The sequence below is a fragment of the Colletotrichum fioriniae genome (assembly GCF_027942845.1).
Source record: "Colletotrichum fioriniae strain IMI 355084 chromosome Unknown scaffold_17, whole genome shotgun sequence".
Lineage (NCBI taxonomy): Eukaryota > Fungi > Ascomycota > Sordariomycetes > Glomerellales > Glomerellaceae > Colletotrichum > Colletotrichum fioriniae.
In genome coordinates, this window is record NW_027076853.1 from 589586 (window position 1) to 613403 (window position 23818).

General features: G+C 51.5%; 8 protein-coding genes across 8 annotated transcripts; 6 read left to right on the forward strand and 2 right to left on the reverse strand.

The window, feature by feature from the left end:
• Positions 1 to 242: 242 nt before the first annotated feature.
• N0V96_011363 (uncharacterized protein) lies at positions 243 to 5201 on the forward strand (the record flags this gene model as incomplete). The annotated part of the gene is made up of 9 exons (XM_065759255.1): positions 243 to 819; positions 873 to 1324; positions 1432 to 1489; positions 1550 to 2037; positions 2128 to 2723; positions 2774 to 3143; positions 3197 to 3677; positions 3833 to 4125; positions 4263 to 5201. 9 exons carry the CDS (start codon positions 243 to 245, stop codon positions 5199 to 5201), a joined length of 4254 nt encoding a protein of 1417 aa, XP_065612152.1.
• A 760-nt stretch (positions 5202 to 5961) lies between these two features.
• On the forward strand, positions 5962 to 9957 carry N0V96_011364 (uncharacterized protein; the record flags this gene model as incomplete). The annotated part of the gene is made up of 3 exons (XM_053192224.2): positions 5962 to 8268; positions 8329 to 8431; positions 9047 to 9957. 3 exons carry the CDS (start codon positions 5962 to 5964, stop codon positions 9955 to 9957), a joined length of 3321 nt encoding a protein of 1106 aa, XP_053050388.2.
• A 255-nt stretch (positions 9958 to 10212) lies between these two features.
• Positions 10213 to 10991, reverse strand: N0V96_011365 (uncharacterized protein; the record flags this gene model as incomplete). Its single annotated transcript, XM_065759256.1, has 2 exons — positions 10213 to 10786; positions 10900 to 10991. The coding sequence occupies 2 exons, from the start codon at positions 10989 to 10991 to the stop codon at positions 10213 to 10215; spliced, it is 666 nt and encodes a 221-aa protein (XP_065612153.1).
• A 548-nt stretch (positions 10992 to 11539) lies between these two features.
• QUTE1 (Catabolic 3-dehydroquinase 1) lies at positions 11540 to 11986 on the forward strand (the record flags this gene model as incomplete). The annotated part of the gene is made up of 1 exon (XM_053192221.1): positions 11540 to 11986. One exon carries the CDS (start codon positions 11540 to 11542, stop codon positions 11984 to 11986), a length of 447 nt encoding a protein of 148 aa, XP_053050385.1.
• Positions 11987 to 15410: 3424 nt separating this feature from the next.
• Positions 15411 to 17921, forward strand: N0V96_011367 (uncharacterized protein; the record flags this gene model as incomplete). The annotated part of the gene is made up of 5 exons (XM_065759257.1): positions 15411 to 16481; positions 16530 to 16597; positions 16894 to 17006; positions 17067 to 17103; positions 17474 to 17921. 5 exons carry the CDS (start codon positions 15411 to 15413, stop codon positions 17919 to 17921), a joined length of 1737 nt encoding a protein of 578 aa, XP_065612154.1.
• An 817-nt stretch (positions 17922 to 18738) lies between these two features.
• On the forward strand, positions 18739 to 20895 carry N0V96_011368 (uncharacterized protein; the record flags this gene model as incomplete). The annotated part of the gene is made up of 1 exon (XM_053192219.2): positions 18739 to 20895. The coding sequence occupies one exon, from the start codon at positions 18739 to 18741 to the stop codon at positions 20893 to 20895; it is 2157 nt and encodes a 718-aa protein (XP_053050383.2).
• Positions 20896 to 21349: 454 nt separating this feature from the next.
• On the forward strand, positions 21350 to 22372 carry N0V96_011369 (uncharacterized protein; the record flags this gene model as incomplete). Its single annotated transcript, XM_053192218.1, has 1 exon — positions 21350 to 22372. One exon carries the CDS (start codon positions 21350 to 21352, stop codon positions 22370 to 22372), a length of 1023 nt encoding a protein of 340 aa, XP_053050382.1.
• Positions 22373 to 22467: 95 nt separating this feature from the next.
• On the reverse strand, positions 22468 to 23376 carry N0V96_011370 (uncharacterized protein; the record flags this gene model as incomplete). The annotated part of the gene is made up of 1 exon (XM_053192217.1): positions 22468 to 23376. The coding sequence occupies one exon, from the start codon at positions 23374 to 23376 to the stop codon at positions 22468 to 22470; it is 909 nt and encodes a 302-aa protein (XP_053050381.1).
• Between the last annotated feature and the right edge of the window lie 442 nt (positions 23377 to 23818).

Here is a 23818-nt window from a genome sequence, read left to right on the forward strand (position 1 = left end):
TGAGGCGCAGTGCGGATGACCGCGGGCGTCCGCACTTACACAGGCTGCGATCCAAGTTGTTGGTATGATGTCTTTTATGTATGAGAACTTTTCTCACAAGATGAACAGAAGAAGACATGGAGTAGTATATCGATGGTTCATCTGAAATCCGTTCACTGCAACCTATCATCTCATATCACCTGACATCAAACTTTACTCCAGACTCTATTCCGGACTAGAGCCTGTCAACAGCAGCTTAGACCATGGCAGCATTTGATGAGGCCGGCATCGAGATGGTGTCGACCGATCAATTCTCGGGATCTTCTTCATCGACAGCAGCCGACGACACGCAAACAGAAATCGAACAACTAGCACGCCAAGTCACAAACGCATCACACGTTCACGATGCCAACACGCACCACGATGTCTTGAACCCACCCAAGAACAGCCATCTGGATCCGAACTCCTCAAACTTTGACAGCGTAGCATGGACACAGGCCTTCATTCACCTTTTCGAATCAGATCCCAACTCAGCACCCAATAGGAGCGCGGGAGTCGCATTTCGAGACCTCAATGTCTTTGGATATAGCTCTGGGACACAGTACCAGAAGAGCACTGGCAACATTGCACTCAGTATGGTATCTGATCTTGTTGGCCTTGCCACGGGGAGGTTGAGGAGACGGATCGATATCCTGCGAGACTTTGAGGGCCTTGTTGAGCCTGGTGAGATGCTGCTCGTGCTTGGTCCGCCTGGGTCAGGGTGCTCTACTCTTCTTAAGACGTTGGCTGGTCAGACTGAAGGGTTGAACGTTGCCCAGGACTCCTATATGAACTTCCGGGGTAAGCCAGATTTCTTCATTGAGCGTCTAGCCATGCATCTAATTATTCACCAGGAATCGAACCAAACCGCATGCACGACTGGTTCCGCGGCGACGTCCTCTACAACGCCGAAGTAGACGTCCACCTCGCCCCCCTGTCCGTGGGCGACACCCTCGAATTCGCCGCGCGCGCCAGAGTTCCCTCCCACGTACCCGGAAACCTCACGGGCCAACAGTTCGCGCGCATCATGCGCGACGTCATGATGGCGGCCTTTGGCATCGCCCACACCGTCAACACCAAAGTCGGCGACGACTACGTGCGCGGGGTCTCGGGTGGCGAGCGCAAGCGCGTCAGCATCGTCGAGGCCGCGCTGACGGGTGCCAAGTTCCAGTGCTGGGATAATAGCACGCGAGGGCTTGATAGTGGGAACGCGATTGCGTTTTGTCGGAATTTGAGGACGCAGAGTGATCTGTTGGGGGTTGCGTCTGTTGTGGCTATCTATCAGGCGCCGCAGTCTGCATATGATGTACGTTTATTCTCGTGGATGGTCTTAGGAGAGGTAATATGGGGTTGTTTCGTTGACATTAGTGGTAGCTATTTGATAAGGTGACGGTAGTGTATGAGGGGAGACAGATCTTCTTTGGCAGGATTGGCGAAGCGAAGCGGTACTTTGAGGAGCTTGGCTTTCAGTGTCAGTATCTACTCACTGCTGTTTCTATCTGATCTCTGTTCTGACGTGGAAAAAATACAGGTCCCGACCGGCAAACCGTTTCGGACTTCCTCACGTCGATGACATCTCCAAACGAAAGAAAGGTTCAACCAGGCCACGATCACCTCGCCCCTCGAACCCCTGAAGAGTTCGCCGCCAGATGGAAGGCATCCAAACAGCATGTAACACTCATGGCAGACATTGCGGCCTACGATAGCAATCATTCGTCGAAAGCCCGCCTCGAGGCGTTCCAGAACAGCATCAAAGCCGAGAGAAGTTCATGGCAACGACTCAAGTCTCCTTACATGATTACATATCCGAGTCAAGTCAAGCTATGTCTTTGGCGCGGGTGGAAGCGTCTGGTTGCCGACCCCGAGTTCACGCTGTCTTCTCTGGTGTTCAACATCATTGTTGGATTCGTGCTCGGAAGCATGTTTTTCAACTTGAGGCAGGACTCGGGGACGTTCTACTACCGTGGTGGACTAATCTTCTTTGCTCTGTTGTTTAATGCTTTTGCTAGTGAAATGGAGGTTAGTACACACCACTCAGTGGCGATAGGAGACTTCTGTCTGCAAATCCGTGCCTCGCTTCGATCTTGAAACTTACAATGACCTACTTAGGTTCTCACATTGTACACTCAAAGACCCGTCATCGAAAAGCATAACCGATACGCCCTCTACCACCAGTCTGCGGAAGCCATCTCGAGCTACATCACCGAATTACCATACAAAATCACCAACGTCTTCACCTTCAACTCGATTCTCTACTTCATGGCAAACTTGAATCGAGAGCCTGGCCCCTTCTTCTTCTTCTGCCTTGTCTCATTCTTGGTACTCCTAGCTATGTCGGGCATCTATCGCACCATGGCATCCCTCGCACGTACCTCGCATCAAGCCATGGTCCCCGTCACTCTTGTTACTATCGGCGTGATGATGTATGCCGGCTTCACGGTACCGACAGCCTATATGCAGGGGTGGTCACGCTGGATGGGATACGTCAACCCCCTTTCTTATGCGTTCGAGGCGCTCATGGCCAATGAGTTTCATGATCGTCAGTTCTTATGTGCTGGGCTCGTGCCGTCTGGTCCTGGATACGATGGTCTCTCGATTTCTGGTCGTACCTGCGCTGTTGTGGGCGCTGTACCGGGCTCAGATATGATAGATGGTGACCGATACATTGAGCAATCCTTTGGGTACTTCAACGATAATAAGTGGAGGTGGGTGCGTCACGAAAATCTTCGTTGGCACAATATCTGACTTGTCACAGGAACGTCGGCATACTATGCGCATACGTCGTGGTGTTCTTCATCACATACATCATCACCGCCGAATATGCTAAGCCGCCTAAGAGCGAAGGCGAGGTTCTTGTTTTCCGACGTGGCAAAGTACCTCCCGCTATGGACCAAAAAGCCCTGACCGACGAGGAAGTTCAGTCCCGCAACATGACTTCGACCGAGAAAGTATCTGCCATGCCGACTGATGAGACGTCAGAGAAGAGGCCGAGACCGAGTGAATGCGGTAAGCCAATCTTCCACTGGGAAGACATCTGCTACGACGTCAAGATCAAAGACCAGGACCGGCGCATCCTGGATTTCGTAGACGGTTGGGTGCAGCCGGGTGTCATCACAGCTCTCATGGTAATTATGCACTCTCGCTTACTTTGTGCTTTGACTTTCTTTAACCTCAATAGGGCGCCTCTGGTGCTGGTAAAACAACATTACTCGACGCTCTCGCTGCTCGGATCACCATGGGCGTGATATCCGGCGACACCATGGTCAACGGCCAAGCAACAGACAGATCCTTCCCCAACCGCGTCGGGTACGTCCAGCAGCAAGACGTCCACTTAGATACCATGACCGTCCGAGAGGCCCTCGAGTTCAGTGCATTGTTACGGCAAAGTGCCGAGACCCCTCGCGAGGCAAAGTTGGCATATATCGACGAAGTAATTGAGCTGCTCGATATGAGCGACTTTGTAGATGCAGTTATTGGAGTCCCTAGACAGGGACTCAACGTTGAACAGCGCAAACGACTGACGATTGGAGTCGAGCTCGCTGCCAGACCACAGTTACTGGTCTTTCTGGATGAACCGACCTCGGGGCTTGATTCACAGACGTCTTGGGCGATTTGTGATTTGATTGAGAAACTTGCAAAGAGCGGCCAGGCGATTTTGTGTACTATCCACCAGCCGTCTGCCATGCTTTTCGCCCGTTTCGATAGGCTTCTTTTGCTGCAGCGTGGGGGCAAAACTGTTTATTTTGGAGGTACATCGTTGTCGTCGTTGTTGTTGCTCTCTCCCCCGACGTACTCTTGGCTTACATGCGCGCAGATATTGGTAAGAATGCCAAAACGATGATTGACTACCTCGAACGAAACGGCGCATCACCATGTCCTCCTAAAGCCAATCCCGCAGAGTGGATGCTCAAGGCCACCACGCTTTCCGATGACGGACCTAATTGGTGTGAGATTTGGCGCTCGTCTCCAGAGTACCGCGAGGTGAAGAACGAGCTTGGAATTTTGCGCCAACAGACCCAAGATAAGCCCATGACGAAAGGTGCAGAGAATGATGTCGCCAGCCAGGAGTTTGCCTCGTCGTTCTGGACTCAGTTCATACACGTCTTTGTTCGTACGGCAAAGCACTTTTGGAGATCTCCTGTGTATATCTGGTCGAAGCTTTGACAATTCTTTTGGTATGCTGCCCTCCTGACTTGTTCATCATGCAGCACATCTTTTCCTGTGTAATAACCAAGTTTACCCAGGCTCTCTACATTGGATTCACGTTCAAGTCAGACAACAGCTTGCAAGGCCTGCAGAACCAGCTTTACGCCTTCTTCATGTGCCTCACGACTGTCAACGAGTTCAGCAAGCAGATCATGCCCATGTTCATCCCCCAAAGGGCTCTCTACGAAGGACGAGAGAGGCCGTCTCGCGTCTATCGATGGACGAGTAAGCATCCGCACCATGGATGTTCTACATCGACAAAGGCTAAAGCTAACCCATCTGCAGCATACTTCCTGTCCAATATCGCCATCGAGATGATTTGGAACACCATCGCCGCAGTCATCTTCTTCTTCTGCTGGTACTACCCAGCCAAATTCTACCGCAACACCACCTCCGAAGACGTCGCGATCCGCGGCTTCACTGTCTTCCTCTTCATATGGATGTTCTTCCTCTGGGTTAGCACATTCTCCCAGCTCGCCATCGCCGCGATCGAGACGGCCGACCTAGCCAGCATCCCAGCCAGCTTGTTTGCCATCCTCTGCATGTCCTTTTGCGGCGTGGGCGTCATCCGCGCCGACCTACCCGCGATATGGAGCGACTTCATGTACTGGGTCAGCCCCATGACATACCTCGTGAGCGGTGCGCTGTCGACCTGTCTGCATGGATCCAAGGTCGTTTGCACGGCAACGGAGATTGTGTCCGTTCCGGTGCCGACGAACATGACGTGCGGCGAGTTTCTTGGCCCTTTTGTTGAGCGCGCTGGCGGGTATTTGGTGGATGCTGCGGCGAGGGAGACTTGTGGGTACTGTCGTATGAATACCACGGACGATTATCTTGAGACTTTTGAGATCAACTACGACGATAGATGGAGGAACTTTGGGCTTCTCTGGGTGTACATTGTGTTTAATGTTGTTGCTGCATGTGGTCTCTACTGGCTTGTCAGGGTGCCCAAGGGACAAGGGGTCAAGCGGAAGTAAACTACGAGGCTGCGCTTGTATTAAGACCGTGGTGAGCTAATGTGTAATCTAAGCATCAGATGGCGTCTTTTGCATCGACGGTCGGTAATTAGTTGTGCAACATTTAGACAAGGGAGGTATTGGGGTTCAGGAAAATGGGTGTTCGTTTAGATCTGAAATATCGGAAAATTAGATTAGTCTTCAACCACCCTTTGAAATCTTTTGGGACAGTCTCTCAAACCACGCGAGCAATAAGCCTTCCAAAGCCGATCCCCTAGTGAGTCTCTACCGAGAATATTCATCTCGCTAAGGAAAATATGGGAATGATTGCCACAGATGCAGATGTGTGAAAGTAGACCAGAAGCGGCGTGCTCATGGTGTTGACGAGCAGGGGTCCGTGGCGACCGGGTAAGCCCTTTGCCGGCCGCCACGCTGTGGGCCCCCGCCTCGTGAAGAAATCTCCGGGGCCCCGACTCCGGGGTAAACCACTCCTTTGGCACCTTCAATACTGGCCGCGTTGTATGTTGGAATTGTGAGTACCTAAGGGACCATCTACCCCACATGTTTTATTCGGTTCATCTTCGTTCGAGCTGGTTAGATAAGTACTCGGAGACAGAGGGATGTGGATACATCCGTGACCCCATTCAACCGTGGTCCATGCCAGCGTCGACTGCCCCAGGTTTCTCCAAATTTGAGGTGCTGTCACCCTCGCCCAAGATATAGAATAGATTCAATATCGAGAACTCTTCTTCCAAGCACCAAGGAGTCGGCGGCTTCCACTATGATGCCGACTCTACCGCTGGTCGGGCCAGCCGTCAACTCAAGCAAGCCTTTTGGCCAACAATCACCACCACAGGCATCATGTCATGGCTTTACCCCCGGCCGACGCAGCTACGCCCCCGACGCCTCCATCGTGCTCGTCGGCATCAGAGGCACAGGCCGCTCGACGCTTGCCGTGATCGCGGCCAGCGCTTTGGGGTTCCGCCTACTCGACGCCGACCAGCAGTTCTTCCAGATGACGGGCCTCTCACGCGCCAGTTACAAGACGCAGCACGGCACGGCTGAATATCGCCGGGAAGAACTGAAGCTTCTGCATTCTATGCTGTTCGAGAATCCGACAAAGTCTGTCATTGCCTGTGGGCCTGGAGCTGTGGAAGAGACGGGGCAGGCGTGGCTTGCGGAATATGGACAGACGCATCCCATCATCTATGTCCTGAGAGATGCGGAAGATGTGAAGATGCATCTCAAAGTGTGGGATACTGATGCTATCACGCGTCTCTTTCAGCTTAGTGGCCCGACACATCGATCGATATCCAACTTTGAATTTTACAACATTTCAGACACCCTAGGAAAGGCCTCGGGCGAGGTCACGACCATTCCTGGCCACCAGTCACCAAGGTCTCTTGCGTTAAAGCGGGTGGAATACGACTTTCTCGGACTCATTGACAGCATTATGGAAAGCGACAGACAGGGCTCGGAACGGTATCGTGCCACCGAGGGCTCTGCTTCATTACCGCTGGAGCGCCGGCCATACACATATTCTCTCAACTTACCAATGTCATTGGTAGAGACCGCCGGTGCAGAACTTCGCAACATCACGACAACAGCCGATGTTGCGGAACTAGTCATTCCTGTGAGAGAACTACAGGCAACGTCGGCCGAGTTCGACGATGCAACTGCCAACCGTGTCTGCCGCTTGCTTTATGCTGTCAGGAGATTCACCCGTCTCCCCATCGTCCTCAATCTCGAACTCGAATCATCATCTACGGGAATAATGAGCTGCTTCTCGCCAGAGCACGCCTCCGCATACTACCTAAACGTCCTGAACCACGGCCTCCGTCTTGCTCCAGAATATCTCTGCGTAGATCTCCGCTGCGACGAGAACGTCATTCGGGATCTCGTCGCAAGCAAAGGAACAACAAAGATCATCGCCCACTACACGTGTAACTCCCTCTCCCCAAGCGGCTGGCGGAACCCAGGCCTGGAAGACAAGATGAGGCTAGCTGAGGACCTAGGCTGCGATGTGGTCCGCATTTGTCGCGAGGCAAAATCAACCAAAGACAATTTCGAGATCCAGCACTTCAAGCATGGCGCCGGCAAGCCCAGAGATGTAACGATCCCGCTCATCGCGTACAACACAGGCCGCCTTGGCCGCATGTCCTGCTTTATGAACCCGACCTTCACGCCAGTCACCATGAACTTGCTCCGGAGACTGGCACCCGGCGGCTCGCCCCATTGCCTCTTGACGATCCACGAGGCGCAAAAGGCGCTCTACTCTTCCTTTCTCCTAGACCCGATGTACTTTGGCATCTACGGCACCAACGCATCCACAAGTTTGTCGCCGTGCATGCATAACCCCGCCTTCAAGTTCTGCGGTATGCCGCACGAATACAAGATCTTTCACCAGCCTACCCTAAACCACCTGCGTAAGCTCATATCCGACGAGAACTTTGGGGGCGCGAGTATCACGGCCCCTTTCAAGAAGGAAGTCTTTGCCATTGTCGACTTCACGAGTCCAGAAGCCCGAGCCATTGGCGCCGTTAATACGCTGGTGCCACTGCGCTCGCGGAACATCGAGTCTCTGCTTGATCGCAATAGAGCCGGTCCAGTCGTTGCCCTGTATGGCGATAACACGGACTGGATTGGGATACACACCTGTATCCGGCATAACTTGTCTCCCATCAACGGCGTCAAGAGGAGGACGACGGCGCTAGTCGTGGGGGCTGGAGGTATGGCGCGTGCGGCGATATACGGGCTCCTGAGACTCGGTGTTCGCACCGTGCTTATACACAACCGGACGACAAGGACGGCTGAGGAAGTGGTACGGCATTTCAATGGGTACCGATTCACGAGCGACGGGGCATCGACGCCAACCGAGGTTAACGCCTCGGAGAAAGTCGATACTGCTCCAAACAGTCCCACGATTCGTGTTATAGAGTCCAAAGACGACAAGTGGCCCGACGACGCTGACTTTCCCACTATTGTCGTATCGTGTATTTCCACGCGCGAGATCAACGGGGAGTCGTCGGCTGATACGAGTCTGCCTGCTGGGTGGCTGGCTAGTCCTACAGGCGGAGTAGCCATTGAGGTAAGCTCGATGATTCGTAGACGGATGGAGTGATATCCCACTGCTAACATGCACTCGTAGCTATCGTACACGCCTCTGGAAACACCCCTCCTGAAGCAGATCCGCGGCATGAGCGACCAAGGGTGGATCGCCGTCGACGGCCTAAGTGTTCTGCCGGAACAGGGTAAGAGGCAATTTGAGCTCTTCACTGCACGTAAACCTCCGATTGAGATGATGCGGGAGTTGATTTCGCGTGCATACAAGGAAAGGCTCGCCGAAGGGGGGAAGATGCCGACGAGAGGGTAGGAATCTTGGCAAAGTTAGCATTCATACGAGCGTAGCGTTTCAATGATGATATTTTCTTCACCACCATCCCATGTTTCGGAGGCGCCCTATTGATTATGAGCAGTTGATGTAATTGTCCATTTGTTAAATTCTATCGCCAGTTAAGGAGTGCCTGGGTAAGGTCCCTCTTAGGGATAGCTACCCACAAATAGTGCATGTAGTCGGTAGCTTTCCGGTAGCGGTAAAGACCTTTACCGTCCTGTCAAGACACATGCCAAGCTGCTGACCGATGAGACCGAAAGACGGCCGAGATCATGACGCTTTGGTATAATTGCCAATTCATACTCACATCATAACGCAGGTTTACTGAGGATAGCATCGATACTTTTGTGCCAGCTCAGGACACATCGAACGGAAACCTCCCACGAAGCCTATTGCCTCCTAGTCTTTCCGCACCTCTAACTCAGACCTCGAAGTAGTAAATCTGAGTCGTCGACAAAACAGGGGCTGTCAGAGGATATGGGGTCCATGGAAGCAAACCCCTCCACCCCGAAGATGAACTTCTTCATCTTCGGGCACAACATCTCCCACACCCTCTCTCCAACCCTCCACAACACGGGCTTCCGAGAACTCGCCCTCTCACACCATTACCACATTCACCAGACTGAGAGCGTCGATGCCTCAGTGAAGACGATCATCAAAGCCGATGACTTTGGCGGCGCATCAGTCACATTCCCGCACAAACTACAGATCGGTAAACTCCTAGATGCAGTCACTCCCTGCGCGCAAAAGATTGGGGCTGTGAATACTGTCATCGTCGACGAAGGCTCGGAGAAGGGACGGAGGAGGCTTGTGGGCGATAATACAGACTGGCATGGAATAAGGAGGTGCATCGAGCGCAGCGGGATATCAGATCTTCGCTCTTCAACTGCGTTGGTTCTGGGTGCTGGTGGGGCGGCTCGCGCTGCTTGCTATGCGATCCAGGAGTTGGGGATCACGCAGCTGCTTGTGGTGAACCGGACGATATCGAAGGCGGCCGAGATGGCGGAACAGTTCCCTGCTCTCGACTGCCAGGTATTTGAAACCTTAGAAGACGCCGTATCTGCTGAAAGGGAGCGAGAGGGCTTGGACAGACTTCCTTTGAGAGTTATTGTCGCCTGTGTTCCCGCGGATGACCTTGGCGAGGAGAAGATACCTGCAGGGCTGTTTGCTGCTGAGAAGGGAGTTTTGGTTGAGATGGCATATAGACCGCAGGTTACTGGTATGATGAAGAGGGCATCACGGTATCCGGGCTGGACAATGTCCAGGGGTATTGATGTACTGGAGGAACAAGCTTATGCCCAGTTCGAGTTGTGGACTGGGAAGGAGGCACCTGTCGAGGTGATGAGGGCTGCTATGCAGGCTAAGATCAAGGAGAGAGGATAGAATTATACGCCGTAGATAGAGTCCAAGTCCACAAAGGTGATCAATCTGATGTTCAATCCTCAACTTAGTCTCCTATCAAGGTAGAAGGCCATGAGATTCTACGAGCGTATGGTCATAGAAATGCGTATGTAGCGCTACTTGGGCGCAAAACATTTGATCACCAATTCTCCGACGTATCTAGAGGCTGAAGACTGGAATCATGAGAGAAAAATCAGAAAGCTTTTTTTAGATTATGATCATGTCATTTTTCTTCCACTACACGTCTATGGCCTTTCCTTCAAGCCAATCCTTAGCCTGCCAGTAAAGCAAGTCATGCTTTTCCAGGTTCACCGTTTCAACATGACGGCGATGCCCAGGCATATCCAATAGAACTTTAACCCCCATAGTGAGCTCCTGGAAATACGCAAGATACCTGTACCCAGGAGGAAACGCGGCCAACTTTCCCTCATCAATCTCGGGGAACTTGGCCGGGTTGCACGGAATCACCTTATCCTTCTCGTACCAATGCCGGACCAGACGCGCTCCCCAACGGTCGCCCACTTTTTCGAAGTAGAAACAGAAGCGGCAGTCTGCTTCCACATCAAACTCGACGCCGTCAATCTCGAAGCGTTGTGTGATTGTCGCTTTGAGCTTGGTCACGGCCCTGGTACCCTCGGCGTTGATATCTGTGCTGCAGCCGTGGCAGCGATGCATGATGAAGGCGCCCTTGTCCATCCCTGCTTTGGAAGCTGCGATGAAGTCTGTGAAGGGGACGCGGCCTGACCACGTCGTGTAGACGTAGGCTCCTGCGTGGAAGATGGACTCGAAGTTTTCCCATTCGCAGGCGTCCCTGGAGATCAATATTGATTAGGTACAACCTGCCAAAGTGATTCTCATTTGACCACGATCTCAAGTAGTGGTTTTTACCTGTAAGACGGCCATCCTTCTGCCAACTCTCTCAACTTCAATCTTTCCAGGACCAAATGATCTGGCCCATTGTTGCGGATGGCGTTGATGGGACGAGACCCTGAAGGAAGACTGTGTAAATCAGGCATGTTTTCAACAAGTAATTTGTCTAGTGATTATCGTTTCCTCCATGTTGAAAGGATTTGGCTCAATGATAGACATGTACCGCGATGCAGACCTCATATGCCGGAAAAGACATCATGTAAGTGACTAAGCCAATGACGAGGCCATTGTATTAGTGAGCCCTTCGCTATTCGGCACATTATCCGGCTGTGCCATCTCGGGGCGTTGATGAGAGGCCGAACGGATGAAAACTTTGCCGCGTTGGGATGGCGGGGGCGCGGGGGTCCCGCATCTTGTTTCCCCGCACCGATTCACGGAGCGATTTGGGCTTGACTCGGTTCACGCGGAGATGATTTGAGGGGAACCTGGGGAAAGTGTTTAACCAGTTTCTATTTCCAGCTCCCTACTTGAAATCTTTGGATCCTGCATCTAGAAGTACGTTCGAATCCGAGATCTCACCTGCACATCATCAATTGGCCTACGAAATCGTCCTACAAAGCTTGCTCCACCTGTTCTACAATCCACACGAACAAACCTCTGAAAACACCGCGAACAGTCCAGAACAGCAATCACAATGGCAAAGTCAATCCTTCTCATCAACGGCCCCAACCTGAACCTCCTCGGCACCCGCGAACCGCACATCTACGGCTCAACCACGCTCTCCCAGCTCGAGACACAATCAAAAGAACACGCCAAGTCCCTCGGCGCAGACCTGCAATCCTTCCAATCCAACACCGAGGGCGCCATCGTTGAGCGCATACACGCGGCGCGAGGCAACGTCGACGTCATCATCATCAACCCGGCCGCCTACACACACACGAGCGTCGCCATCCGCGACGCGCTGCTGGGCGTCGATATCCCCTTCATCGAGCTGCACATTAGCAACACACACGCGAGAGAGAGCTTCAGGCATCACAGCTATTTGAGCGACAAGGCAGTGGCGGTTATCATGGGATTGGGAATTCATGGATATGGGTACGCGATTGATCATGCCGTTAAGAATATCAAGCCCAAGGCATAATTAAGTTCGATCGAATAAATATGTTAAACCACCTCCCATCCATTGGACCCAGATTTAGCCAGAATGAAAAGTTGCTACTCTGTCAGTGGCGACATCTCTCTACCACGAAGAGCCATTGACTCAAATTCCTCGTCATCCTCGTATCCCAAATGTGCCAGAACGCGGCTCTTCCTAGCTTGCTGTAAGTCCCTGCAGGGCCCATCCGTGGTCCAAAGCGATTTGAAAATCGACGGCTGACCTGTGAGCTGGCGCGTTGCTGCCTCGCAGATACAAGCGACGAATTGCTTGGTGGCTGCTTTCATCTCCGGAGAGTTCGACTCTTTCACGAGAAGCTGAGACCCGTCGACCACGCAGAACAACAGCGGAGGAAGATTTTCCAATAGGGACTCGAAAAGGTTCACCGCTGGAGCTAAGCTGCAGGTCACCTCGGAGTGAGTCTGCGGGGCCGCAGGTAGCGATTTGACTTTTTCGATTACACCTGTCTCGAAGTGCGCATGCTCAGGGAGTGCCCGGGATATCTGGTAGACTAGAGAGTATACCATCTCCAAGAGCGCGCGCTCGCGGTTCAAAGATGCGTTTTTAGGTCGGTGGACAAAGTGAAAGAGCGTGGGGATATTCAGCCGACTGAGATCGTGAATCATTTGGGCTGCTAGCAAAGTCGCATGTGACGGCGATTCGTCGTCGTCTTAACGTCGATGAGAATCAGTTAGAGAACTCTTCTCAGGTCGTAAAAAAAGGTCGTCACTTACCAGGCCCTTCAATCCAGAGAGCTGCCGACCGCATCGAGGAGACCATCTTCACCAGATAAGCCCGCATCTCTGCACTCACGAACACTTGCTTCAGCGGAGAAGTCAGATGGGCAATGTGGGCAACCTGACGGAATGTCTCCAAGTGCTTCAGGGACCCCTGCATTGTTTCCAATGTCCAGAGCTCGTTCTCCTCGCCAAGTTCATCCTCAAGTAGCTCCGGCTCAACTTTCTCCTGGCCAGAGCCTTCAGACGTGTTGACTTCTTTGTTTCCAGATTTTGCGTCAGTATTGTGACTTTGTGGTAAAGTCTTGGATGACGCCGCCTCGGTTAGCGAAGAAACCCTTGGAGCGTCGCATAGTCTGGATCGATCGACAGCAGCGCCAACCAAGCTGGCCTGGACAAGAATTCCGAGTCGATCAAGCTTTGCATTCATGTCCTCGATTACACTCTGCTGAATGAGAATAATGCTATGCATGATATTATCTTTGCACGCTGTCATCTTCCTAACTGCTGTATCGCAGGCGCTTATAATGCTGTCTCCGAAACTCTTCAAGAAACGCTGCAGGGAGGAGCATGAAAGCCATTCTGTCAAGAGATGTGCCAGAAATCGGAATAAGTGACAATAGTACTTGCTGACTTGCCGCTTGATGAACGGGTGACAGGAATTTGTCCTGAGAGCCTCTCCGAGGAGCGGAACTTGGCCTGAAAGACGTTCTAGGCAGTCAGATATCTTTTCTGTTGTGTCATTATACGTCACCGCGACCTTCCATGCATTAGTAACCGAAGATGACTTCCGTGTAATCGAACAAGTGCAGCCCGGATTTCGGAAAGATTAACAAGAACATACCTGAATGAGCACTGTGAAAGAGCCAACCAAGACTGAGGTGTATTTGTCCCCTTCAGGTAGAAGTCTGAGCAAATACTTGTGGTTGTTGATAGATTTCGCCACTCCCACGAACGAAGATTTGATCTTGCCAGACCTTGAGCTCGATTTCGCATTGAGCTTGACCTGTGCTTGACTAAAAAGCCTAGCAAGGGTTCGAATATCAGGTTTGGGGGGAATGCTATCCCTCTCACTTTTCGGTAAAGACTTGACGACCTTTGGCCATTGTATCTCTAGCTCCCGAGATATGTCGGCCAAGAGGGCAGTCTCATGCAAGTCGATGTCTCTGTCCATAGTACCGTCAAAACAAAGCAAGTGCAAGTAGCAAATGGTTTAAGATCAACCATACCCTAAAACCGTGTCTTGGTATATTTCAAATGACTCTAGGGCTGAAACCTCAGAAGTGGTTCTGCCCAGAGCTTCCTCTCGTCTCTCTAAGTCTACCTTTGTAACAAGGGCTTGCCTACAATCGCAAAGAATCAATTTCAGAAAACGACCGCTGGGGTTTTCGTGTTCTTACCCTAAGTTGCCATGAGTGCCCTCTTGCTGCATCTGGTCAGTGTACAGACGCACAATCTGCAGAGCAGGCTCTACTGCCTTGGCGCTCTGAGATCTCATGGCAGGCCACAGCGAAATTGACTTCCTTCTGCTCAAGTTCTAGGCGAAGAAGTTGAGCATGAGGGACTGGCGGAGAATTTGGGTCGTCGTAAAGAAGAAACGACGCCTGTTACTTGCCAACGAATAATCAGAAGCCAGCCAGAAGTCGTACAAGAGGGTTATGCAACTGGTACTGGTATTGCTATCGATATCGATATGCTAAAAATAAATCAGGCTGAGTCCTCATGCGGTTTAATCTCAAGAGCAAAATGCTCTTAGAATATTGTCTCTCAAACCGGTCTGATGGCTTAAAGTGCTAAATGGTAATAAAACATACTAATACTTGACAGTATGAATGTGACTCGCATATATTGATAAGCATTAGCAATCAACCGCACCAATGGTGTTTATGTCAAGAACCAATAGGCCCCGGAGCCTCACATCGGTTTTCGGGGCATACTATTTGTACTAAGTAAGTACCTATCTGTGTAGGCAAAGGACCAGCCTCGGCCTCCACGACGCTACCTGCTTGTCCGTGGCGCGACCACCTTTCACTCGATTAGACATCGGCAAGGTCCAGGAGCCTATCATTTGCAAAGACACAGAACCTCTCCTCAGCAGACCAATATGCGCCCTGCAGTAAGCGTAACTAGCGCAGCGAGCCTGCTCGAAATTTGCCGCTCATGCCAATGTATCAGCAACCAGTGAGTGCAAGGAGCCAATGGTTGACAGCGATTGTTGACTTTGTCGAGGCAGGCTGGCACTGGCTTTTTCTGGAATTATCCTAAAAGAGTATATCGGCAGCCGTCCCCGCAGCCAGTCAGTGTGGAAGTCCTGAACTAAGCCAATGAGATAACCCGAAATATTCGGCCAAATCTCATGTGCGTCTACAATGACTTTCACTTGCCGTTGGTGGGCTGCTGGTAGCGTAAGATTGTTGCTCTCGGTGTCTCGAAGACCATCCTCTTGAAGCTTGGATTGGGAACGGAGACAGGTGATATCGCAGGGATATAGAGTACCACTGTCCCGGGGATCACAACGATACAAAGAGTGTTGTCTGGGTTAAGATATTGCTTCGGCGCCCCCCTCTTCCTGTGATTGGCAGCTCTTCCTACTACGTGGATACATTTTCTAAGACGTCATCCCCTATCCCAAACTATCTGCAATAGCGACCGTCCTGAATTCCTACGCAGCGATGCCTACGCAGAACTCGCCTGTGAACGATCCAGCATCAGGAAAGACAGGTCTACCAGAGTCTGATACGACAGAGAACAAGGACAGTCCTCCCCAAGACATGGTTCATGAGACCGAACCTCTTCGGAAGCCATCAAGAATACGTTACACGGCGTCCTGTTACAACCATAACGGTAAAAACTTTGACTATTCTCAGGATGAGCCATTCCCATCCCAGGTTCCTCGCCACGACGAGACAGCTAAGCCTATCGTTGAGGTCGTCACCATCATGAACGTTGCGCTCACGAGCAACTTGAAGCCATCTAACGAAAAGAATGACGAGAAAGGCAACATTAAGAAGGAAACATTGGCCAATAAAGTTATACGAGGAATCGGAAGTCCACGTATCATCATCCATTTCCCGTACTTGTCCGAGCTGATTCGCGATACTGTCGACTACTATCCGGGGCAGAACCTGACCGGAGAGACCATCACAATTCACGAACCTTACGGAGTTCTGCTGCACCACTGGGAGACATTAAGCCGAATTTATGCCTCTCGTGAGGATCCCATGGAGTCAACCACAATGGATCGCGCAACTAAAGTTGAGCACTTGGGCGTGTTGATCGAATATCTGAATCCAATCGTTAAAAGCCAGCTCGAACCAATGCAAAGACGGCTGGGGCAAGACTCGCCCACAACTACTTGGGACGAGCTATGGTATTTGCTACGACCTGGCTCCCAGAATTATTGCAAGTGGGATGGCCAGTGGATAGGATGCGTCGTCGAGGAAACCAGGAAATGCCCCCCGGACGCAGATGACAACCTCCCAGAACGATGGAAAGTAAAAATATGGTTCCTATCGATGCATTGGACCTACGGAACCCTGATTACTGTGTATAATACCATCGACATCCACAAGTTCGAAGGCGAGAAGAAGGTAGGACAGCTTGATATCTTTCCAGAGAAGTTTTTCAAAGGCGAGCGGAAGAAGGATTTCGAGATTCGTGGTAACCGGATCTGTGACATGCTCTGGAAGGGGCACGAATATGCTCATTACGATGGCGAGTTGATGAGCAAAAAGAAGATTAAGGTACGTCATTACTCATCGTAAACTAACGAAAGATTAACCCCAAAGTAGTACAAGGGACAGATCATTCTCAGTGCATTTGTTGATCAGGCCCCGGATTTCGATGAGGATGAATGGGGGTTTGATATGTTCCCAGAACCTTTAGACCAGGCTAGGTCTGCAAATGACCCTTCAGGTGTATTGCAGCCCCTATGGCTTGATCCCACGAAGGATTCAAGAGATGCAATAACAGCAGCTCACAAATTCATTATTTGCCCAGTTGTAGCTGGCTTCACTCTTCCAGCGAAGACTTGGGGTACCAAACACTGCCTCACCCGAGTAGCCCGTAAACAATTTGCTAACAGCGAACAGTCTCGGCACATGTGGGGAACATCCAAAGCCTGGCACAGGAAGAAGTCCCTGAACCGATCGTTAGTGGTGAAAAGCTGAAGATCATCAAGGCTTTAGCTGAACGCCAAATGACTTCGAAGCCCTGGTCAGCAGACTATATCAGGAACAAGGGTGAAGGAGTCGTCATCCTTCTTCACGGTAAGTACAGACGTTAATCATAGTGTGAGATCAGTTTAGATTGCTAATGGCTGTTCTCAGGGCCTCCTGGTGTGGGAAAGACTTACACAGTTGGTATGTGTGAGTCCTTGCGGATGGCTATGTTGCACTTCTGATCAGATTAGAATCCATTGCCATGCGAAAAAACCAGCCATTGATCAGTCTTACGATATCAGATCTGCGCACCCAGGAAGCGTCTGTGGAAGAGGAACTGACCAGATGGTTCAGGATGGGGCCGACAAATGGCGTGCTATCCTGCTCATAGACGAATGTGACGTCTTCCTCGAGCGGCGTGAGAAGAAGGACATTGAACGCAATGCAGTCGTCTCAGGTATATTGATATCGCGGGGGCAGTGCTCAAGTGTGATCCATAGTGACTGCGAATATGCAAGAGCTTTTCTACGGAAGATTGAGTAGTTTGGAGGTCTTCTATTTCTCACGACCAATAGGGTTGGCCACATCGATGATGCCTTCATGTCTCGTGTCCACGCTGTCATCGGCTTCGATCAGCTTGATGGTGAACGACGTGCAAAGATTTGGGATAGTCTTCTTATGAAGCTCAATCGCGAGCAAAAGGGAGCAATTCGCATCAGCAATGGTGCCAAGAAGTTTCTGAAGACACCCGAGGTGCTTGAGTACACGGACTGGAACGGTCGTGAGATTCGCAACGCCTTTCAAACGGCTATCGCGCTTGCCGAGTACGAGGCTAAGAACGCCTCGGACTACGACCATACACAGGAGATCATTGTGGAGGCTGAGCACTTCAAAGATGTGATGGCAATGAATAAGTTCTTCCGGTCCTATCTGGACAGCATTAAGGACCGCAATGAGGGTGAGCGGGCGCAATCAGCAGCGTGGAGAAATGACTCTTGGAACGCAGAAGAGAAAGGGAATTAGATGGAAAATGCGATCCGTGGCTGAAACGGGTCCGAATAGTTTCATTCTTTATTTTTCGTTATAGCTCGAATGAATTTGAACTTGTCGTAATTCCGCTCTCCGGATGTCTCTCATCTCAAAGGCTCCCACATTGCGGCCGGTGGGGTATGGAAGCGCTATCTGTCATTGCTCTCCCCGTATTGGCAGGAGGAAGTATGTAATGTTTTGCTTAGTCCTATCCATATGCTCATATGCTCACCTCGGCTTAAAAACCACGACAACTCAGGATTCTGGAAATTGCAGCGACCAGTGAGATCAATTTGGTTGCCGAAGTGTGCAATCTTGGCGGCAAAGATCTTAGCCGCCTCAGATCGGACACCCACGTATGCTGCATGTTAGAATATCGCCTATAGTGGTCGCCAGAAACGTTGCAAAACACTTCACACATGGCTGAGTATCTCCCTGCCTAGGGCACTGTAATAAGGTTCGTATCGTTCATAAATCAGTCTTGAGCGTACTAACTAGAAAATTATAAGATAAACGTCAGTCGTTTCGCGTTTGTTCTATGCACGCAATGGGAGATTCGGTTGCAAGACAGCCCGGCAGCTTATTGCTGTATTGCATACCTCCACTGACGCATTTACCTGGTAAGTACATACAGCTAGTGGGGCTATGACCACGCATTCTGCCCGTGTGCCTTCTCTCACTTTGGACGTTGCAAAACGCCGCGAGGAATTTACCTGGATTGTCGAAAGTAGTTTTGATGACTCTCTCCATTGAATTAAAGATTCAATGTTGCTACAGTTCTGTTTCCAGTCACACTGTGTAGGCTGGCAAGATGGCCTCTTGCCCATCCAAACGACAATCTAGGGGCAAGGACGATGACGGCCAATCACCAACGACCCCGCGACGAACGAAAAAGACCAAGACCGATGTTACAGAAGAATCCGATGAAGGAAGAACGGCCCGAGGAAAAGTTAGACTGCGCGTTACCCGAGCCTGCAACGAATGTCGAAGACGCAAAGACCGATGCGATGGGATCCGACCCTCGTGCAATTCATGCCTGAGCATCGGTCGTAGCTGTAGCTATGGGCCTGCGAAGAAACGTGGGCTACGCACCGGATACGTACGAGCTCTCGAGCTACTGCTTGGCATGATAGTCAGCACCATCGACGATGCTGATGAATGGCTGGCTGCGGTACTCGATGGTGAAGACCGACGGCCTAAGTTTGGGTTACGGGATTTGAGTCTGGTGGTTTCCTCCAACACGGATGTCACCGATACCCTGGCGGAGTCTTGGAGGACGAGCACAAGCTCGAAGATAGTGGAGAGACTTCTCTCTGTCGATGAACCTTCAGAAAGCCTCGAAGACGGCGAATCCTTCAAGAAGTTCGAGTCAGGCATCAGAGAGGCCATCAAGCTCGCAGCCAAAATCTCGGCGGACCAGGTCTCGATTGTTGACAATGAGCTAGACATGGTAACTCCCACATACACCGACGTCAGCCAACCCGATTACTCACCGGCCGGAACTATCACTCTGGCGAAGCAAGACGTCAATTCGGCTCTGTCACTCTATTCGCTTCAACCAACTTTCCCTGAGAATGCCTTGACCATACCACCGGTCCCAATACCACAACACCATGCATGCCCGCCGCAAATACCTCCGAATTGGGCACAACTGCTGGATGTGTACTTCTCCAACACGCATTCGTGGCTACCCATGGTGCAGAAACACGATCTTTTGCGATTGGTTTACTTGAAAGCCAATAACGATAAGGATGCCAACATATCGAACGCTATCGACAGCGGAGATCTTTGCTTTCTCTGGACAGTCATGGCCTATTCTTCGCGCCAGTCGGGATCTTTGGAGGTTTCAAAGGTCTTCCTTGAGTCGGCGACAGATGCTCTGGCTGAAGACAACGGAAAGTACGAAATCGGTCACATAAGAGCTCTGCTCATCGTCGCACTCATCAGACTAGAGCAGGAAGACAGTGGAGCTGCGTGGCTCGCAATCGGTCAAGCTACATATTCGGTTGCCATGTCACTTCTTCCTGTAATTACAGACGGGTCCTCGCACAAAGAGGAGGGCACACGGCGAACGCTTATGTGTGTTTTTATCCTTGACACGCTCATCGCGAGCTTGACAAAGTCACGGCCCTATCTCGACTCCTCAGACGCACAGAGCTTTGGATTACTTGCCACAGAGTCCATGGAAGAATGGGAGCCGTGGCATTCGAAGGATTTGGATAACCAGACGCTGCCGTCGAGCCACAGACCAGGACTGGTATTGAGCACGTTCAATTCCTTCTTCCTCCTTGTTTGCATTTTGAACGACGTTGTGAGACTCGAGATGAGAAGCGACAACATTAGCCGCTGTCATCACATTATGAAGGAATTTGAAGAATGGGGGAAGCATCACTGGCCAGACTCCGAAAATCGGCATGGTGTCGCGACTACCCCCCAGGATACGAATCTCCGTCTTGCTTATGCCAGTATTTCCGAGACTCTGACGACACGAATGCAACGCCTCAAGGGTACACAACATGGAGTGCCGAGCAGGGGATCCACGGAAACGCTTGTTCAGGAGCAAGCTCTTCTTCAACTTCTCGACACCACCAAGACATTTCGCATACCTCCGACATCAATAGTCTTCCTTACTAGACTCGAAGTCGCTTACGACTACCAAAAGAATATCACGCAGGGACTCCCAAGATCTCCTGGGAGTTTGCAGTCCCTAAAGACTGCCCTGACTGATGCTAGAAAGAGGGTTTCTCAGAGACACAGTCCCTCTACAACGTCTCACAGTGAAATCGCCCAAAGCGAGCCAGCGGCCATGGAAACCATGGCAGATTCCATGCCAGTGCATCAACCGGACCTTCGGCAGTTTCAGCCCGAAGCGCAAGTAAGCTTCAGTCAACTGATGGACACTGCGACGGAGGACGTTGGCGGTGAACTCTTCATGAGTCTCGCTGATCTCGACTCAGCTGACTGGTAAATATTTGAAGACCTTGGGTGCCATCTTTAACTCGGTATCTAACACATGGAAATAGGTCGGCAAATCCACCAGAGTTCATGCGGCATCTCGGAGTTGTAGGCGACATGGCGACAGATATTCAGTCATTCTTTGACCAAGACCCCGGGTGAAGTATCATCTTGAACCAAACCGATCAATTCCTTCGGGGCTGCGAGATTCGCAGTAGAAACCAATGGTACAGACCGGAACTACGCTTAGCCGCCTTCTTGAACTGCCATCTTTGACATCACCCGGGTCTAGCACAGCTTACTAACTTTGGGTGAAGTGCGGGGTCAATGGCATTGACGGATGATTGATCATTTAGGATCAAACCAACAGTCTGAAATGCATATTGTCTTGCTGGGGGCCTTGTTTACCGCGATAATACCCAACATCTCGCCTCAAATCACACCACTCACCGTCGCCACGTCCAACCATGACTGTTTTCCGACCCGCCGTACTCTCTGCGTCTCTCGGTCGCGCCTGGGCCCATGACTTTGATAAGAAGGCCGCCGAGGCAGCAAAGTACGGCTTCGAAGGCATCGAGATCTTCTACGAGGACCTCGAATACGTCGCCAAAAAGCTCTCTGGTGTCGATCAGCCTACCCCTGACCACCTCCTTTCCGCCGCATCGCATATCCATAATGTCCTCGATGAACTAAAGATAACAATTATTGGTCTACAGCCATTCCTATTCTACGAGGGTCTTTTGGACAGGGATCAACATGCCCGACTCATCGAGAAGATCAAGCTGTGGTTCAAGCTAGCCAAGACCTTGGGGACCAACACGATCCAGATCCCCGCAAACTTCCTCCCCGCCGACCAGCTTACTGGTGACATGGATGTCATCGTTGCCGATTTAGTCGAGCTCGCAGACCTGGGGCTCAAAGAAGACCCGCCAATTCGATTTGCGTATGAGAGTTTGTGCTGGAGCACGCATGTTGACACGTGGGAGAAGTCCTGGGAGGTTGCCACGCGTGTCGACCGTCCCAACTTCGGCCTCTGCCTCGACACCTTCAACATCGCCGGCCGCGTCTGGGGTGATCCGGCATCTCCCTCCGGGAAGACCCCCAACGCAGATGCAGACTTGAAGGCATCGATGGAGAGATTGGTGCAGAGCGTCGACTTGGAAAAGGTGTTTTACATCCAGGTTGTTGATGCCGAGCGTATGGAACAGCCTCTTGTAGAAGGCCACCCTTTCCACGTAGATGGACATCCCTCGCGGATGATGTGGTCTCGAAATGCGAGAACGTACATGTATGAGACGGATCGTGGGGCTTACTTGCCAGTTGAGGAGGTTGCTCGGACGCTGATTGAGGGACTTGGCTATAAGGGGTGGGTATCGATGGAATTATTCTCGAGAACGATGGCGGAAGAGCATAAAGAGGTGCCTGAAGAGCATGCGCGGAGAGGCATTAAGGCCTGGAAGAAGCTCGTACAGCGGCTACGTCTGAATTGAGGCTGCCCGTAATTAGCAGGCTGTTCCACAAGCATGTCACTGTTGATCGATAGGTGTTCCATCCTGATTCTCAATATCTCAAAACATCGATTTGCTCAGAAGTTGATCCCTGGGCTGTTATCAGCTGCCTCCAATAGCACCCTCCACGCTGCATCCTTATCCAACTTCTTCACCCTCTCCTCTCCAGCCCAAAGCTTCCACTGCTCCTCGATCTGGTAGCCAATAACATGCGTCCCCTCCACCGAAGGCCACCCATGACTCTCCGCTAGCTTAATCATCCTCGTCCGCCGCGGCTTGAAGCACATATCCAACAAGACCCCCTTCTCCGGCCGTGAAAGGAAGTCCTCTAGCGATGCTCTTACCGCTAACTCAGACGCCGACGTGGGCTCGAAATCGGGTACCGTTCCAACCACGTAGTACGGTGTCTCCAGCGTCTTCGACTCCCCTTCTTTGACGTGAACAATCTTGGGGACGGGGTCCAGGCGTTGAGTATCGCGCTGGAGATCGGATACTTCTCCATCATCTCTGTTCAGGACGTAGATTACAGAGGCCTTGAAGTAGGTATGCAGAGCATACACTGCAGCACGACTTGCCCCACCAGCACCCACAATTAACGCAGGTTTCCCTTCTACCGGGCCTCGCTCATTCCCCTTTTCGAGAAGACATCCCTTCACACCCAGCCAATCCGTATTCGTACCCCTCAGTCGCACCGGGTCTGAGGGATCGCGGTAGACGTTGTTGCAGGCGCCGATGGTGGTGGCGAGGGGGTCTATGGCGTCGAGGCGGGGCATGACTGTGTTTTTGTAGGGCATCGTGACGACGAGGCCTGCTGTTGAGTCTTTGCGCGCCAGAAGGAGGAGGTCTTCGATTGTGTCGCACTCGGTGGCGTGGAAGGTCCAGGGGAGGGAGAGGGATTTCGCGATGGCATTGTGCATTGGGGGCGCAATTGAGTGGCCTACGCCGATGCCTACCAGGTGGAGGGTTTTCTCGTCTGTTGGTGCCATTGTGGCTGAGGTAAATGCGCTGTAAGTATGTTATGATGAGATATAATACCTTGCAAGAAAGCTGTATATTAGATGAACACAGTTTACTTATAAAAAACAAAGTGTCTACAATCGTTGTCAACATTGTAGATGGCACACAAGTGTGAGCCCCGCGCCGAGAAGCTTCAACAGTGTGGACGTGTAAGCTGCCGCTGGCGGGTGAGACCTTAACCGCCATGTTGACAGCGAAAGGTCCCTGCTAGAACTGCGCCAAAGTTCTGGGCTCCGTGTTGAGCAATGCGGAGTAAGAAAGTGGCTGGACGGGCTACCAGGGCACTACCTGCTTTTGCTAGGCCAATGCAATAAGCCAAGGAAGTTCTCCATTGCATCCATGTTGGCCGATGAACAATATGTCCATTCCCGTAGGACGATGAAAATCACGGCAGTCTCGGGCTCGGAAGTC